The following is a 15,833-nucleotide window of genomic DNA, read 5'->3' on the forward strand; positions in this document are numbered from 1 at the left end:
ATTTGTCACTACCAGTGGTGTACAGTAAGTTAGTTACTATACCGGTAGTTACTTTATAGATTTGGATTATTAATACAAAACATACATTAACCACTTCAACCCTATATGTCGGCCATTTAAAAATGTATAGACCATCTACAGTACACGCCCACAATCACGATGCAACATATTGTGAGCTTGTGTAGATTCAAAATATTTTGTATACATTTGAAAACTTGAAATGTGACATTCTGCATAATACATTTTCTTTTGGTACCTTAAGTACATTTTGATGCCAATACTTTTCTACTTTTAGTATTGCTCAAGTAGATTTTGAATTCCAGACTTTTACTTGTAACAGAGTATTTCTATATTACAGTAATTATTTACAACCGCAGGTCGCATTTACTATGAAATCGTACATTTCCAGTCAGTGTGTTGTTTGGTTGGTAGGCTGGTCACCCCAGGCATGACCATTTATGGGCATGCCTCGTGACATCATCAGGGATGGAGATCCCTGATGTCATCAATATTAAGCCCTGCATATGGAGATCCCTGATGTCATCAATATTGGCCAGCAACTCTACATCTGACCTCAAACCCTTAGATCTCCATATATGGAGCTGACCTGTTCTGACATTCCATAATGTAGATCCTTCCCCATCCATCCTTCCTCTTCGATGTCTCCCATTTGACTGATACCTGTCCATTTAAACTCTAGACGGGCCTGCCCCAAAGTTATTAGTGCAGCCGCACCCGGCAGCCGGTTGAGTTCTCAACATTAAAGTGACTGACTTTTTATAAGAATGTCTTTAACATTGGAACTATACTAAGCTAAAGTCCATTGGCGTTGGAGTTCAAGGATTAAACTCAAACTCTCCTCAGCTCTCAGCTAGCCATGATGAAGCCTGCTAGCAGTTGCTGGGCTTCCCCATGGATTAAAAGGGCTGCCCTGGAGCCCTGTGAATCCACACTGGCTTTCTGTGGTGATGGGAATATCGAAGTAGAAGAGAGCCTCCCTGCCTTGACATTTCGGCTAAAGAAGATTTACTGCCAATGTCAAACTTATTTTCTCCACTGGTGTAGATCACTGATAGTTTGTCTCTCCCACACCTGAAGCCTAACCCACCGGTCAGGAAGCGTTAAGCCCTTTGCCCCAGCTTCCCATCTACTTCCCCCTCAACCTTGGCCATCATCCCTCGGATGATGGCCAAGAGGGACACTTCTGCTTTACTGCAAAGTTGTCATTATCCTTCTTCGTTAATGGTCCCAAACCGAGCTACACTCTCACTTTCTTCCCAGTGCGCAAATGAGTATGTATTATCATGCAAATTAACCAATAAGCACATTTTAATATTTGTTTTAAATTTTTAGAAATGGCTACCTGGCCAACTGAATAAGTGTTGACATCCTAGTCCTAGTGTCCAAGATGATATGTTTTGTTTGGGGCAGACACAGTTTGAGAACCACCGTTTGAGTTTGTATAACTAAAGGAATGTTGTTCCTGGGATGTTGGGAGAACATTAATTGTTCTTTTAATTTATTATTATTATTATTATTATTTTAAAGGAAGGAAGAAGAGAACATCCCAGGACCTCCTGAGCTCTGTACGTCTCCACATAGGATCCCACTAGTTATTTGTGTTTGTTTTTCTTTCATAGACTGACTGATCAGGTGGTTGACACAGCTTTGGCTGCATGCTCTAACTACTTTGGAAAGTAATGGAGACCGCTCAGCGCTGTCATTAACATTCCCAGGCTGATATTTGTTCCTATTACATGTGATGATGCGTAACAATGTTGTGAATAAATGGGTGAAAGTGAAGTACGTTGTAAAGTGCACTTGAGTGGTCGGAAAGACTAGACAAAGCGCTTTCAACTTCACAGTTAATATATAATTTACCATACTGTAGAATAGATGCTCGACATAAGTGATATCGCATCCTGTGTAGGCTGTTGATAAATGTCAATAAAATGCAATTTCTCAAAATGATGTCTACAAAATTAGAGGTGACCTTCTAGATAAATGGCATTAGATCCAGCACTGGCATTTTATTTTGCTTGAGTACCTGCGACCCAAAATTAATGTGCACATTTTGACGTGAATATATTACCCAGCTTGCTGGCTCTCTGCCTGACTTATTGTTTTCAGGCTGCCCAGACTTACTGCACACGCTGTGGAAATAAAGGAGACATAATATATAGCTAATGCTTTCACAATTTCATCATAGGCACAATGGTTTACATGGCATCCGCTTTACTCTCTCTGTTTACCACTCCCTTCTTTTTGTTTTACTTCTGCCTTTTCCCTTTTCCCCTTTCTTTCTTCTTTCTTCTGTTTATTTATTTTATAAATTTGCACATATTATTATTATTATTATTATCCTTCCTCCATTTTCACCCATTGTAATTTCATTTCTAGTTAATTATTTCTCTCTGAGAAACACCCCTCTTCTTCCTCTGTAATTCTTTCTCCTTTTCTTTTATTCCCCTATCTTTCCTTCTATCCCATTGTTATGATGTGTTCTCTGTGCCTCTCCAGGTTATTCAGACCCTCCGGCCAGTAGACCTGGACAACTTTGCTAATGGAAAGTTCTCCTTCTCTCTTCCTGCTGATGGTGCATTTAACCCAAACTTCACCCTGAAGGACAATGGAGGTAAGCTGCAAACCAGAGCGAGGTTACAGACTGCCGACTATCTGCTTAACTCATTCAGGCCTCGAAATTTAAAAAAAAGTTTTCTAAATCATGACAATTTTCTGAAAGATTTGAGGCACATTTTAATGATTTAAAAAAAATAGCAGACCTACAAGTTCATAGCGCACCACTTGGTGGCGCGCTATGAGCTTGTAGATCTGCTATTTTTCAATAGCTAAATTATAACATAATGTTTAAAACACCAAAAGGGGTTCCTGCCAAAAATGGGTTAAAACTGCATTGAGTGGAATAAGCAATAAAACTACTGACACTCATATAGCTAAGCTAGTGTATACCTAACCAACTGTGAGCTTATGGCACATTAAAAACCATGGCCATTGGGTTTTATGTCCTTCAGTAACAATACAGCTCACAGTAAAATAGAGCATGCTTTTGCTATCCTCGCAACTTCTGACCCCCCCGAACACCTTGCAGACCATTTAGCTCGGAATTGTATTTCACTTTGTACAAAGGGAAATATCTCTAAGGGCCAAATATCCACCCTTTCAGTGAGCCATCATTTTGCTAGGCATAGAGACAAGAAGAAGTTCAATGTGAAAACTTTCACTCTCATATAGTAGATAGATATTTTCCTTTTCTTTATAAATGGCTTTTTTTTTTTTGCTTCAGCTTCTGGAACTCTGGAACTGACCAACATTATCCGAACATTGTAGGCATATTTAATGTTCTTATGACACTTTGTTTAATGCCGAACAAACACAATTTCCATCTGACTTTGAAGCATGTCACTTATAATGATTCCGACACGACTTATGGCAGCCTGCATGTCTATCAAATGCTTTGAACCGATCACTTATACTTTAAGCAAGGTCTAGTGCTTTGAAATGCACATAGGTGTGTCCATATGGCCTACATTTCCTCACAGACCTTCCATAGCAATGTCATTGTTGTACTAAATCCATCTTATGACCAGTATGCCATGTCCCCTCCCCCCTGCCCTCTTTCCCGCCCCCCCCTCTGCTGTGCTCCAAATAAAATAAAATAAATCACTCATTTGTGGTGAACTTCCTGACATTACTGTCACTTTATCACCCAAAGGTGTTATACAAAGCTTGGCAAGGTTGTATTATGGCCAGGGTTTGTCTGTCTGTATGTACAGTATTTCTATCCCCTTAAAAGTAGACCAGTCACAGCTCATGCTCACAGTATGTGCATGACATCAATATACAGAAACAGCTTTAGCCATAATAACCTGCAACGTCTGGTGAAAGTTCAACTCATGAAATAAGTCAAAGTCGGTTTGAGCAGCTATATTTAATTTGACTTTTATTTTTATTTTTTTATGGGCCAATCTTAAATATGTGGAAACTGTGGAATTTTCCCCATTTAGATCCCTCAGATCCCATTTCTTTCTAAAGTAAAACAACAGATTAAAGCAGATAAACCATAAGACCTGAGGTCTATTACTTGCTTGTAAAAGGTACACAAACAAATAATAAGACTATGATACTGATAATCATCATCATTCGAGTGCTTGCGACAAAAGCTGCTTCCACTGATCTCTGTTGCCACACCAAGTTCATTCACAGTCAGTCCTGTCCTGTGTCCCTACAATCTGGAAATGTGAGTGTACTTGTTCCTCTTGATGGGCAGAGTATAGTCTTCACAGGAGATTATCCTAAATGACCAGGTCTTTCGCTCTGTGGCCGTGTCCAGCAAAGTGGAGCCGTCTTCGTGCCACAACAACTGAGATGGAAGGGATGCCTCCATATATCTGAGCTTTAGTTGGTGTTGATGTTCCCTCAAAGCTTATCCTTATTCTTTGTCCATGTTTCGGCACCATACAGAAGGATACTTTCCACACAGGCTTTGAACAGGTTGACCTTTGTAGCTCTTGGGATATCTGACTGACATATCGGTCGGATCGGTGCGTCGTAGGTGTGAGGGCCCATGTGAGGGCGACCCGAACCTCTAGTACATTATTTGGCCAAATGAGGCGTAGAATTCAATGCAATGCAATATCCCCTAACCTTTCCCCCTATATGCTGCTATAAGGACTCCTGTTGTGCAATATCTGTCTCTCAATGAACTAATGGTGCTTTTTAATTTATTTGTTTTTAAGTGGATTTTAGATTTTAGTAGTATTTTAGCTCTTTTAACTAGCATACTAAAAGCCAGTGAAACGACATTTCGTTCTCTTATACATTTTATGTATCTGCTGAATGACAATAAAGCTATCTATCTATCTATCTATCTATCTATCTATCTATCTATCTATCTATCTATCTATCTATCTATCTATCTATCTATCTATCTATCTATCTATCTATCTATCTATCTATCTATCTATCTATATTATATTGTAGTAGCAGTACGCACATAGGCTTCCCCCCCCCCCCTGAAAGTCATGTCATGTTTGGCACCTTAACCACGTAAGCCAAGGTATATACTTTGTTGATCGTGTTCCCCTATGGGTCTACACAAAGCCCCCTATTTTTTCCGTCTACACCAAATCTATTTGCTGAAAATAGCAGATCTACGAGCTCACAATGCATTCTGTTGCGATGTGTTGTGAGCTTGTAGATTGTAGCTATTTTCACAAAATCCCAGGATAGGGACACTAGGGTTCAAGTGGATAACTAGAACAAATTCCTCTATGCCCTACATACTGGCATTAGAGTGCATGATTCCAAGTTCTGAGTTGGTGATAAAAATAAAATGATACACAAACACTGTCTAGACGTGTTCAATATGAACCCATTTGACGTCATACAACATCATGGCATACCTGTAATTTCACATGATGCGTGCCGCTGCACCCAACTGAAATATTGCATTATGTTACTCACCGTGCAAGTTCCACTTAATGTGTTTTGAAGGGCATGCTGCAAACTGGGCCATGTTGAAGCAACCACATAGTGATGCACAGCCCCCAACAGTGCAAACATATTTGCCATGGCTGTCACCAATGCAAACATATAGGCATGGTTATACATGGCAGTTAGCATGTCTGTTGTTTGTTTTACGGTGAGACTGTTAGCCCCTCGTTCACTATCTCTCTCTATCTCTCCTCCCCATGAGATCTGTTTTTAATGTCCAGGAGAAAACGTGAAGCACTGTTGCCTTGGTTACCGAGCTACTGGAATTTTCTCCTTCCCTTTTTTTTTATAAATGATTTTCCTTGTCTTTTCATTTTGGGCTTGAAGGTTTGAGGAGGAAATGGAGAGGATGCGAGCTGAACCCGTTTTTCTGTTCTTGCTGTCATGCAGTGGTTTTATTTTACGCAAGTAAAAGTTTGCAAAGTAACTTGTAACTAAAGCTGAAATACTCAAGTCAAGTAAAAGTACCTAAAAAGTCGACTTAATTACAGTACTTGAGTACTACTTAGTTACTTTCCACTACTGCTGCCAGGTAAAAAAAAAACTTTACTCCATCTCTCCCTCTGTTCTCTTTCTCTGCTCCACTCTCTTTTCAGATACATAGATACATATGTACATACAGTAGTGGATAGATATCATGTTGGTATATCTTTTCTCCTTTACTCTCCTCCGTTTTCCTCCCTGTTCCTCCATTTTCTCATCCTCCCCCTGGTCTCATCTCCTCTCTATTCCCTCTTCTCTCTCCCTGGCTCCTACTAGCCCACATTGCAGCGGTGTGTCTGCACATATACTGTAGGGCCTCAGTTGACCTGAGCCAGGTAGAGGACTGAGAATGGATGACAAGCGTCTCAGTAATGAGACACAGACACAGAGGGCCTGGACGCTAGTCTGCTGGTAGCCAAACCCTCCAGGCTTTTCTTTCCACTTCCAACGAGGGGAAGGAAGACAGCGGGCTTGGCTTGCTACCAACATTGTTTTGGCACTGAAACAACATTTCATAAGGGCTCGTGTGACTTCAGGATGCGAAGCGTGTTGCAAATCGTCATTAGGAAGCTACAAAGAAACCATGTCGTTTGAGGAATATAGGCTACTTACTCTGTGTGTGTGTGTGTGTGTGTGTGTGTGTGTGTGTGTGTGTGTGTGTGTGTGTGTGTGTGTGTGTGTGTGTGTGTGTGTGTGTGTGTGTGTGTGTGTGTGTGTGTGTGTGTGTGTGTGTGTGTGTGTGTGTGTGTGTGTGTGTGTGTGTGTGTGTGTGTGTGTGTGTGTGTGTGTGTGTGTGTGTGTGTGTGTGTGTGTGTGCGTGCGTGCGTGCGTGTGATGCCAGGTTCAAAATCTAATTGTGTGTTTGAGTGACAATTCTAATGCTTAGGATGTTTGTGTAATATTGTTTCACATCAACATACATAGTGTACACTGCAGTATTTGTTGAGACAAATATCTGCACAGGCAGACCAAGTGTGATATCATATGACATGTTTTACAGAGGTTTGCTACAGTATATGGTTTCACAAAACCATGGTTTTGTTGTGGTCTCTTTTTTGACCGTTAGAAATACATCCATTCTAGAATAGAAAATACATTGCAATTGATTTTTTTAAGCCCCTGCCAGGCTGCCATCATCTTCAATGTTTATCAATGTCTGTTGAGTGTAATCCTGCACACATTTTAGTTTCTAGTTTTTGTATTTTTCTCCAAGCAAGCTCAAAAAGCAAGCTTATTTTTTATCTTGCTTCTGTTTTGCGTTCTTGTTTTTTCCAAATTGAGCACGGGCAATACTATACAAACCATCTCAAGTGTATCGTAAAAGTGGAAAACAAGATAATTAACACTCACCCCAACACCTTCACTAAATAAAATGAGTCCCTAAGCAAATCACAAAGTAGATTACCCTATAGCCACCTTTTGTACAAAGTCTGAGTTTATCCTTTTTAAATTCAGGCAACTGCAGGCTCAATCTGCATTGATTTAGAAGTCTAATTTGTCCTGCATTATATATATGTGCCATTAACCTGCATACGCTTTAGATAGATGCTCCAACCCATGCCCTTACTTGAATAACAGCTCTCCCATAGCCCATTTTAATGCATTTTCTGCATCTCTATATTTCATATAATGCGATTGTGTAAAGCGTATTCATTCCTCGATGGGGGACAATAATACCTTAAGTTGAACATGAAAATTAATTAAATAGCATTTGTTGCAAATCTGTGTGTGCGTGCGTGCGTGCGTGCGTGTGTGCTTGCACGTTGGAATATCAGGACTAATAAAGGTTCTCACAGTAATTTATTTATAGGCATAAGAGGAAAGCAATCAAGGAAAGTGTTTGAGCAGTGTTGCTAACTGTAAAGGCTTTGTGCTGAAACGCCTTCCTTGATTGCCGGCCATGTCTATAAAAAAAGTACATGATTGTGTATGAATAAAGTATAAATATAGTATGAGCGCTGATAATGGTTGTTAAGGACCTTCTCTACACTATGCACCCGTTATGAAACAGTTAAAAAAAAAAAAACTTCTCTTCACGCATGCATCCAATATGAAATGAATGCATCCCCTGGACCCGACCTTCAGAAACAGTGTATTATAACAAGTTTGAGTCAGGCTCACACCTCTTGGATTCACATTAGTTTAGGTGAGCAGGAAAGATTCCATAACAGAGGGGGTTGACATAGGACAGGATAAATAAGTGTTCAAACGTTAAGACATAACATTTTTAATTACATGGGAGCAGAAATTGTGTCAGTTGACGAGTATAGGGACTCAAATCTGTCGCATATACTGTAGTGCGTGTGCATTTGTTGTACAAATGAGTGTGTGTGTGTGTGTGTGTGTGTGTGTGTGTGTGTGTGTGTGTGTGTGTGTGTGTGTGTGTGTGTGTGTGTGGGGGGGATTGGGGCTGGGGCATTGTGTCCTTGTTATGACACACCACTGGACGCTCCAGCATACTAATAACCAAAACAAATCCCAGACATGTTCTGCAGTAGACTGCCAGTGAGATTTACCACATTTTTACCCAGCTAATTGGGACCTAATAAATGCAAAGTCAATGGGTGGAGTGTGGGGGTGTGTGTGTGTGGGGGGGATGGGGGTGGGGGGCTGTTTGCCTTTGTTCATGTTGGGTGTTGAATATTCAGCGGGCAGGTGCATTACCGATTTGTCATTCATATTCAGCTCCACTCTGTATTACAGCTTTTGTTGCGGTATATTTAATATTACGTGATGGCTTATTCTTACAGGAATTAACAGGATACAGAAAAATATTGGGTGTTAATTTAAGTCTCTAAAAGGGACCCTCAGGAGTCAATTCTTACATGCCTCTAGTTTGAGGGTGGTAAACTGGCAGACTCGGCCGACAAGTTCCATTCAAGCACAAATGAAATCTCCCGTCAGTGTTGAGATTCAGTGTGAGTGTGGCCGTGGATGTGGCGATGCTGAGACGGGTTTGTCAGCAATATGCCACTGACGTGCACACTTGATTAATGACAGTCATATCTAGCCTGCAAACGAATATCATGTCCCCTTTATTTGGAGAACCACATAGACCAGAGTGGACACAAACCAATGATGAAGTGCCAATAAAGGTTGTGGGTATGGGTATTCCCTAACCATTTTGCTCTATTAGTGGCAGCTGTATCAGTGCTGTCTGCTAACGCATGCCAATATAGGCTGGCTCTACAGTAACATTACTGCTCACAATAGATGCCTCAGGATTCTACAGCGGTTCCCAGAAAGATATCAGATATACAAGTGACCAATGCTTTCATACTGTATATATTTTGTCTATTCATTTATTTTAAATTGTGAATATATGTTAAATATAGATATATATTAATGTTTACAGACTGATAATAAATGTGTTTCGGTGCCCGAGGTCAAGAAAAGTTTTTTCTCTGTCTTTTGAGTCCAATAAAATTAATCCCATAGCAACATTCATGTTTTAAAATGGTGATGAATGGTGGTGAATGGTGAGATCTGATAAGAATACTTTATTAGCCATTATATTTCAAAGATCAAAGAGTAGCAGTGCACATCGTGTGTCTTGGTAAGTGCCGCTGGCCCCTAAGTGAACTGAGATCAAAGAATAAAAGGTAGAGCCGTACCATACACTCTTAGCCTGGTAAACCATCCCCGTATTCTCAACTCGACTCAACTCAACTTTATTTATATAGCACATTTTACATGACCAGGTCAACCAAAGTGCTGTACAGGTTCAGAGTAAAAAACAATACAATATAAACAGGCATTTAAAACATGAAAACAAACAGACATTTAGAAGAAATGTATTCTGCAGAAGACATAGTTTACCAGCCTAGTACACTCTGGCTCCCATTGTTATTTTGTAATTTGCAGTTACAGAGAGCACCATTATATTTAAAAGAAATTGTAGAAAAATGTATAGTCTTTGGCATTCTGCTAAAACGGGCAGTTAAAATACAGTCGCAAAATTAAATGGTTTAAACAGCAAATGATTCATCATCAGACATCAGGTTAAAATTTACTTTTTCTCTGTTGGCACAAAATATTATTAATGAATATGTTTTACATAAGAAAAAGAACAAGAAATAACATGATTATTTCAGCTCCCAGTTGTCTGAAACCTGATTTATAGTTTGTTGCAGTTGTGAGCTTGTAGAACTGCTATTTCTTAGCATGCGTTGGAAAATATAAATGATGCATAAACGTTCAAGTTTGTCTGAGAGCCCACGGTTGATTGATTGATTGAATACTTTATCAGTTAGCAATATAAACAGCACATGTTACAGTAAGACATTAAATATACATTAATATAAACAGCACATGTTACAGTAAGACATTAAAGCTAAAAGGATAACGCTAAAGTACTGTCCTCTTGCCTCCAGCGGCTGTGACACTTGCCTTGTAGGCAGTACTAATCCGCTTCTGTTTTGAAGTCTGTATTTCTTCCACGGTGCATTGCTCCAAACCTATTAAAAGGTTAATTGTGGGACTTTATCTTACCGTTTAGGGGTAAAGAACCTGCACACAGTTCCTCACTGATCACATGAGTTATTATGAAAAAGAGGTGTAGCTGTAGTTCATACATCTGACGAAGCACTACATGTACCCAGACGAAAATGTGTACAGTAGGCTACACATGAATTTATAGTTCAAACGCTAAACTTTCATATCGCCAAACAAGGTGTCTTCCATCTTGACACAGTGGATGACACCTGTAGGCTAGATGCACTGTCACAACCATTCACTGGCCAGTGCCACTGTGTCCCATCATTCCCTATTATTCCCTTCAATGACTCTTCTACCTCTACCTGTCATTTCTCCTCGTTGCCTTCTCCTCTCCCCTATCAACTCATTCTCTTCTGTCTCCATCCTCTTCTGTCCTCCTTGTTCCTATTGTTTGAGACACACTGAGTTGATTATTGTATATCGTCAGTATTATTATTAAGGGCCTGGGGCTTTTTGTGTTAACTTTTAGCATAAACTCTGTAGGCTGGGGTGGTGATTGCCATCCATCGCTGGGCCCGGTTGGCTCGTTGGCTTCCCGTTCGCCATGTTTTGGTTTTCCTTTCTTATTTTTTTCATTGGTTACATTCAAAATGGGACAAAATGACAAGGCATTTTAGTGGCCCATCTCCCTCACCTCCCTGCTATATCTTCTCTTTCATCTCACCTTCTTTCCCTGACGCTTCCCCTCCACCTCTCCGCTCTCCTCCTCCTCCTCCCCTCCCCTCTCCTCTGCTGTCCTCTCCCTGCCAAGCCTGAAATCCCCCTAGGCAGATCGCGGTGAGGTACACCTCTGTGACAACAGTGTGTCATTAAGCCTGTGTTTACAGACGCTCATCCTCACTCCCCCCCCCTCTGATTTCCGTCCCTTCTTTTTCACAGTCCTCTCCCGTGTTTCTTGAGGTGGGGGTGGGCGGGTGGGGGTTGGGGGAGATATTAACACAGCATAATGGCTTTTGCTTGTTTTCTCTCTCTCTCCCTCTGTTCCCAGCAGGCTTCCTCTCTCTCTCTCTCTTCCCACCGCACCTCGCTTTTTCATTTCTGTCATCTGTGTCCTTCCTTTCTGCCCCCTCCTCTCCCCATTTAAGCTGGCTGTGCTGCTGCACCACCTGACTCTGGCCCAGGGGAAGTGACTCAAACATTCACTACAGTATAGACTACAGTGACGGTTAAACCACACTGTTGAGGAACAGGAACGTCACTAAAACAAGCTGCTACCCACTGTGTTGTACAATATGTAGAATATCTACGTTCAAAAAGACTGAACAGGACGTTGGGATATGTGAAAAAGGTTTCGCTTTTATATAAGAAAAAAAGGAGTACAGGAATAGTGCATAAAATGAATCTTTGGTATCACTTGGCATACGAGTTTTCTCTCGTAGCTGCTACTGGCTGCTATTATTGCTCAATCTCCACTGAAAACACAAAAAAATAAAACCCGGCCTTTTTTTCCCGGACATCCGGCGTCTCATAGCATCACGGAGCATGCAGTTTTAGTAAACGCTTTGTTAGAATAGAACTCGCAATTCAAATGAAATCAATATAGACTGTAGATGAAATCAATTATTTTTAACTCAATCAAGTCTTTTTAAACTGTAAATATTAATAATATGCTATAGGGAATGCAAGGCTGACGTCATGGTAGGCCTGCCTGCCTACTGGTGCTGATGCGCCATCCTGTTGAGAGGGTTATCTAATAGTCCAATAAACAGGCTGTACACTTAAAATTATGGATTCACAAGATCTGGCATTTATTGATTGCCCACAATTATCCCAAATTGAATGGTCATGTGATATATACATGTGAACAGCAAAGACATATATGAAAGCAAATACGACCTGTTACGTCACGAATTCGGATTCGATCATTATCAGTCCACAGATTTGGGGGCCCCGCGAAGCACAGGACAGAGAGCTGGTCTATCCTGGAGAATTCTGACGTGTCCCTCTCTGCCCTGACAATATATACAGTACAGTCGCAATCTCACTGAAGTGACCTTGCATACACACAGCTCAGGCGGCAGCCGCGGCACACTCTGAAAGTAATGGTAACTGCTTGAAGGGTCTACTTTACCCCACCAGTGCCATCTTGGATGTGATGGCCTACATGATTAGATCTGCATCAAGTGTATAAAGTTGGTGTTTGAGTGTTTAGTACACAGTGCTAGAGCTCTTTCAGTTTGCCAAAATGGGATTTATTAAGCCTACTTGAGTAGGCTACTTGTGTGAAATACAACAAGTAGGCTTCTCACCATAAACAAGGTCAGAATAAAGGGGATAAAATAGATAATGGACTAACGTAACGTTTCAACACATTCCTCTCACTGGCCGCCTCCTCTGAGTGTGACTTTCTCTCTCTCTCTCTCTCTCTCTCTCTCTCTCTCTCTCTCTCTCTCTCTCTCTCTCGCTCTCTCTCTCTCAATTTCAATTCAATTCAATTCAAAGGAGCTTTATTGGCATGAGAAAACATACGTTTACATTGCCAAAGCAAAAGTGGAACAAAACAATCAAGATAAAACAATAAAATAAACAGAGCTGTGTTACATTAACACTTTGAGTAATACTATCTCTCTCCCCCCCCTCTCTCTCTCTCTCTCTCGCTATATTATGGTATATAACTCTATTCTCTCTCTCTCTCACTCTCTCTCTCTCTCTCTCTCTCTCTCTCTCTCTCATATATCTCACACACACCGTTATACGTTTGTGTTATGGGCCGATCAGGCAGTAGCGACCTGTTTCCTACCTGCTGCTCCATCTGTCTGTCAGTGTCAAACAACCACGCGGCCATTTAATTATTGAATATCTCCGACCGACGCGGACCCCACAGGGACATATCATTATGGAAGGGGGAGAGGAGAAAACACCACAAGAGTGACTAATCATCAGGCAAACTTTGTTGTTAGCCACCTGTAGCCGAGCTTAACTCTGCATTCTTCTTCTTTCGTGTATCATCAGATGGCCAACTCAGTGTCATGCAGCCATGCCCTCGTCTCACGGTCCTAAGTAAAAAAGGCCAGCTTCTGAGGGTGGGCTGTATAGGGGGCAGTCTGTTCAGCCTCACTCGCATGCCGCATTGTCCGATAGGCCCCACCTCCTCATAGATGCCTTGAAGCGTCCCACGCCACAGCGCAGGCGGTTCAGCGAGGTCCATAGATGGCGTGGCATGTTTTCTACTTTTACGCCACCTGCTGTGTCCCGGATGTATTGTTGGATCCGGGAGGGTCCGGCCGTCTCCCACGACTGTTTCCAGGATGCTGCCAGCCAGGCGTCTCTGGACAAGTCCTTAGGAATCGACTGTAGCATCTCTTGAGCTGCCTCGTTGTAGGCATGGCGAGACTTGAGCCTGCCTGGTGATGCCTGGTGGTGCCTGGTGGTGCCAACTCTGCATTGACTGGGTCCAACTCCACTCGTCCAAAGTTGTAAACATTGCCAACACACATCTCGCGCGTTCTTTTAATGAGCCGTGTTTTACCATAGAGTTATGTTTTTACACACACACACACACACACACACACACACACACTGATCGGACTTCCAAGCCTTGCGTTTGCTTGTTAGAGAGTTCAGTCTTTGACTATTTTACACATAATTAGCACAGCACTATAGAAAATAGTTAAAATGTTATATTGGTTATGATTAGGTGATGATGCACTGATGTTGTTCTGCTATATATATGCCTCTCTGTTGGCCAGGTATAGTGATTCAAAATGGCGCACCCCCTGAATTTGCATACCAAAGGTGCGAGGTTTGCATGCCCCATTAACAGCTTTTAACCATTATGCAAATGAAATAACACAATATGAACTATGTAACCAAATGAAGTGGGAAAAGGTTAGGAGGCGTAACACTAACATTATCGTTATTATACACTCATTATATACTCAGCATGACGTTTTCCGCTTCATCAATTCCAGCTTCTCTGAAGGCAGCGCCTCAACTTCTCTAACTGTTTGACACAAACCTTGGAACCTTGTATGTGACAATATAAACAGCTATACTGTAATCACTGAGTAACAAAATACAATCAACATATATTTAGCATAACGTTGGCACCTTTTCCAAGGTCTACTCTATTCCAAAGCCTGCTTTTTTGAGGTGGGAGTAAGTCACACATGTGCATGTAAGTCCCAAGTCACAGTGGTGAAAATCAATCCAGTGGAGCAAGGCACAAGACAAAACATATGAAATTCTGATCTACTCCAGTTTCCAAAATCAGTTAAAAGACAGTGAGTGGTCATTATAGGTTGAGTTTTATTTTCAACCTTAATGAAAACCGTTGATGCCTGCAGAACGTATAGCTAAACCTTACTGATATCATAACATTTTGTGGCAATAACAAGCAGCTATGAACAACATTAGAGAGGTGTGTTTTAGTTCTTTCCTGCAGAACTTTCATAAGACAATATAAGAAGAAGAGAAGGCAAGTCTCATATCCTCACCTCTGGAAATAATAGATGCTCGCCCAGCAGTACACGTAACACGTAACAATATGGCTGCAATAACCTTGACCTGATACTCTTTACCGTGGAATGCTTGACATGCTTCTGAAGCTCCATTGAAATCAGAGCTGAACCAAAATGAAGGCAGCAGGGAGCGGATGATGTTTTTATATAGGAACATCCTTGGGCATGGCATGCTGAAATGTGTTAAAAGCTGTCTTGGTAGGTGTACGGATCTTCTTTCAAATTGGATCCCAAACAAAGGCCGTATATAGGGAGATGACACAAAAGTACTAATGGACGGATGGATGAAGGGCGTATAATGCCACCCGTCATTGGTCAGATTTAAAAATATGAAATAAAAAGTAACTGCATGCCACCCTGCATGCCCATGCAATGTTGATTATAAATTGTTACAAACATTATGATATGAAATACTTTTTTTCTTTTTTTAATGAAACAAAATGAAAGAAAAAATAAACAAGACAAAAAAGAGAAAGAAATCCCTTAACCCTCCCACCCATACTGCTCAGTGAAACTGCATACTGATATACTGCATACTAAGATGATAGAAAGCTCATGGAAAACATCTGAAAATGGCGTACAGTCAACCATATCAATGGTATCCTGTCTATTAATTGTTTCTACTCAGGTAATGGACAAGGGGCAGCCAAACCTTATCAAACTATCTCTCCCTGTTTCTCAGGAAATACCTTATTCTCTCAAGATGAAGACATGTCTATCCAATTATAGTTCTGTGAGCTCTGTTCTACCTTCAGGCAGTTATAGTTCTGTGAGCTCTGTTCTACCTTCAGGCAGTTATAGTTCTGTGAGCTCTGTTCTACCTTCAGGCAGTTATAGTTCTGTGAGCTCTGTTCTGCCTTCAGGCAGTTATAGTTCTGT

General features: G+C 41.1%; 1 protein-coding gene across 1 annotated transcript in view; it reads left to right on the plus strand.

Annotated features, from left to right (window-relative positions):
• The window catches only part of LOC310871204 (cadherin-18-like), a 143,281-nt gene that overhangs the window by 118,333 nt on the left and 9,115 nt on the right, over positions 1-15,833 (plus strand). Inside the window, exon 9 of the mRNA XM_083782695.1 lies at positions 2,521-2,635. Coding sequence (XP_083638821.1) covers positions 2,521-2,635 — 115 coding nt within the window. The remainder of the gene's footprint in view (positions 1-2,520; positions 2,636-15,833) is intronic.

This window comes from Protomyctophum parallelum (assembly GCF_964188405.1).
Source record: "Protomyctophum parallelum genome assembly, chromosome: 14".
Lineage (NCBI taxonomy): Eukaryota > Metazoa > Chordata > Actinopteri > Myctophiformes > Myctophidae > Protomyctophum > Protomyctophum parallelum.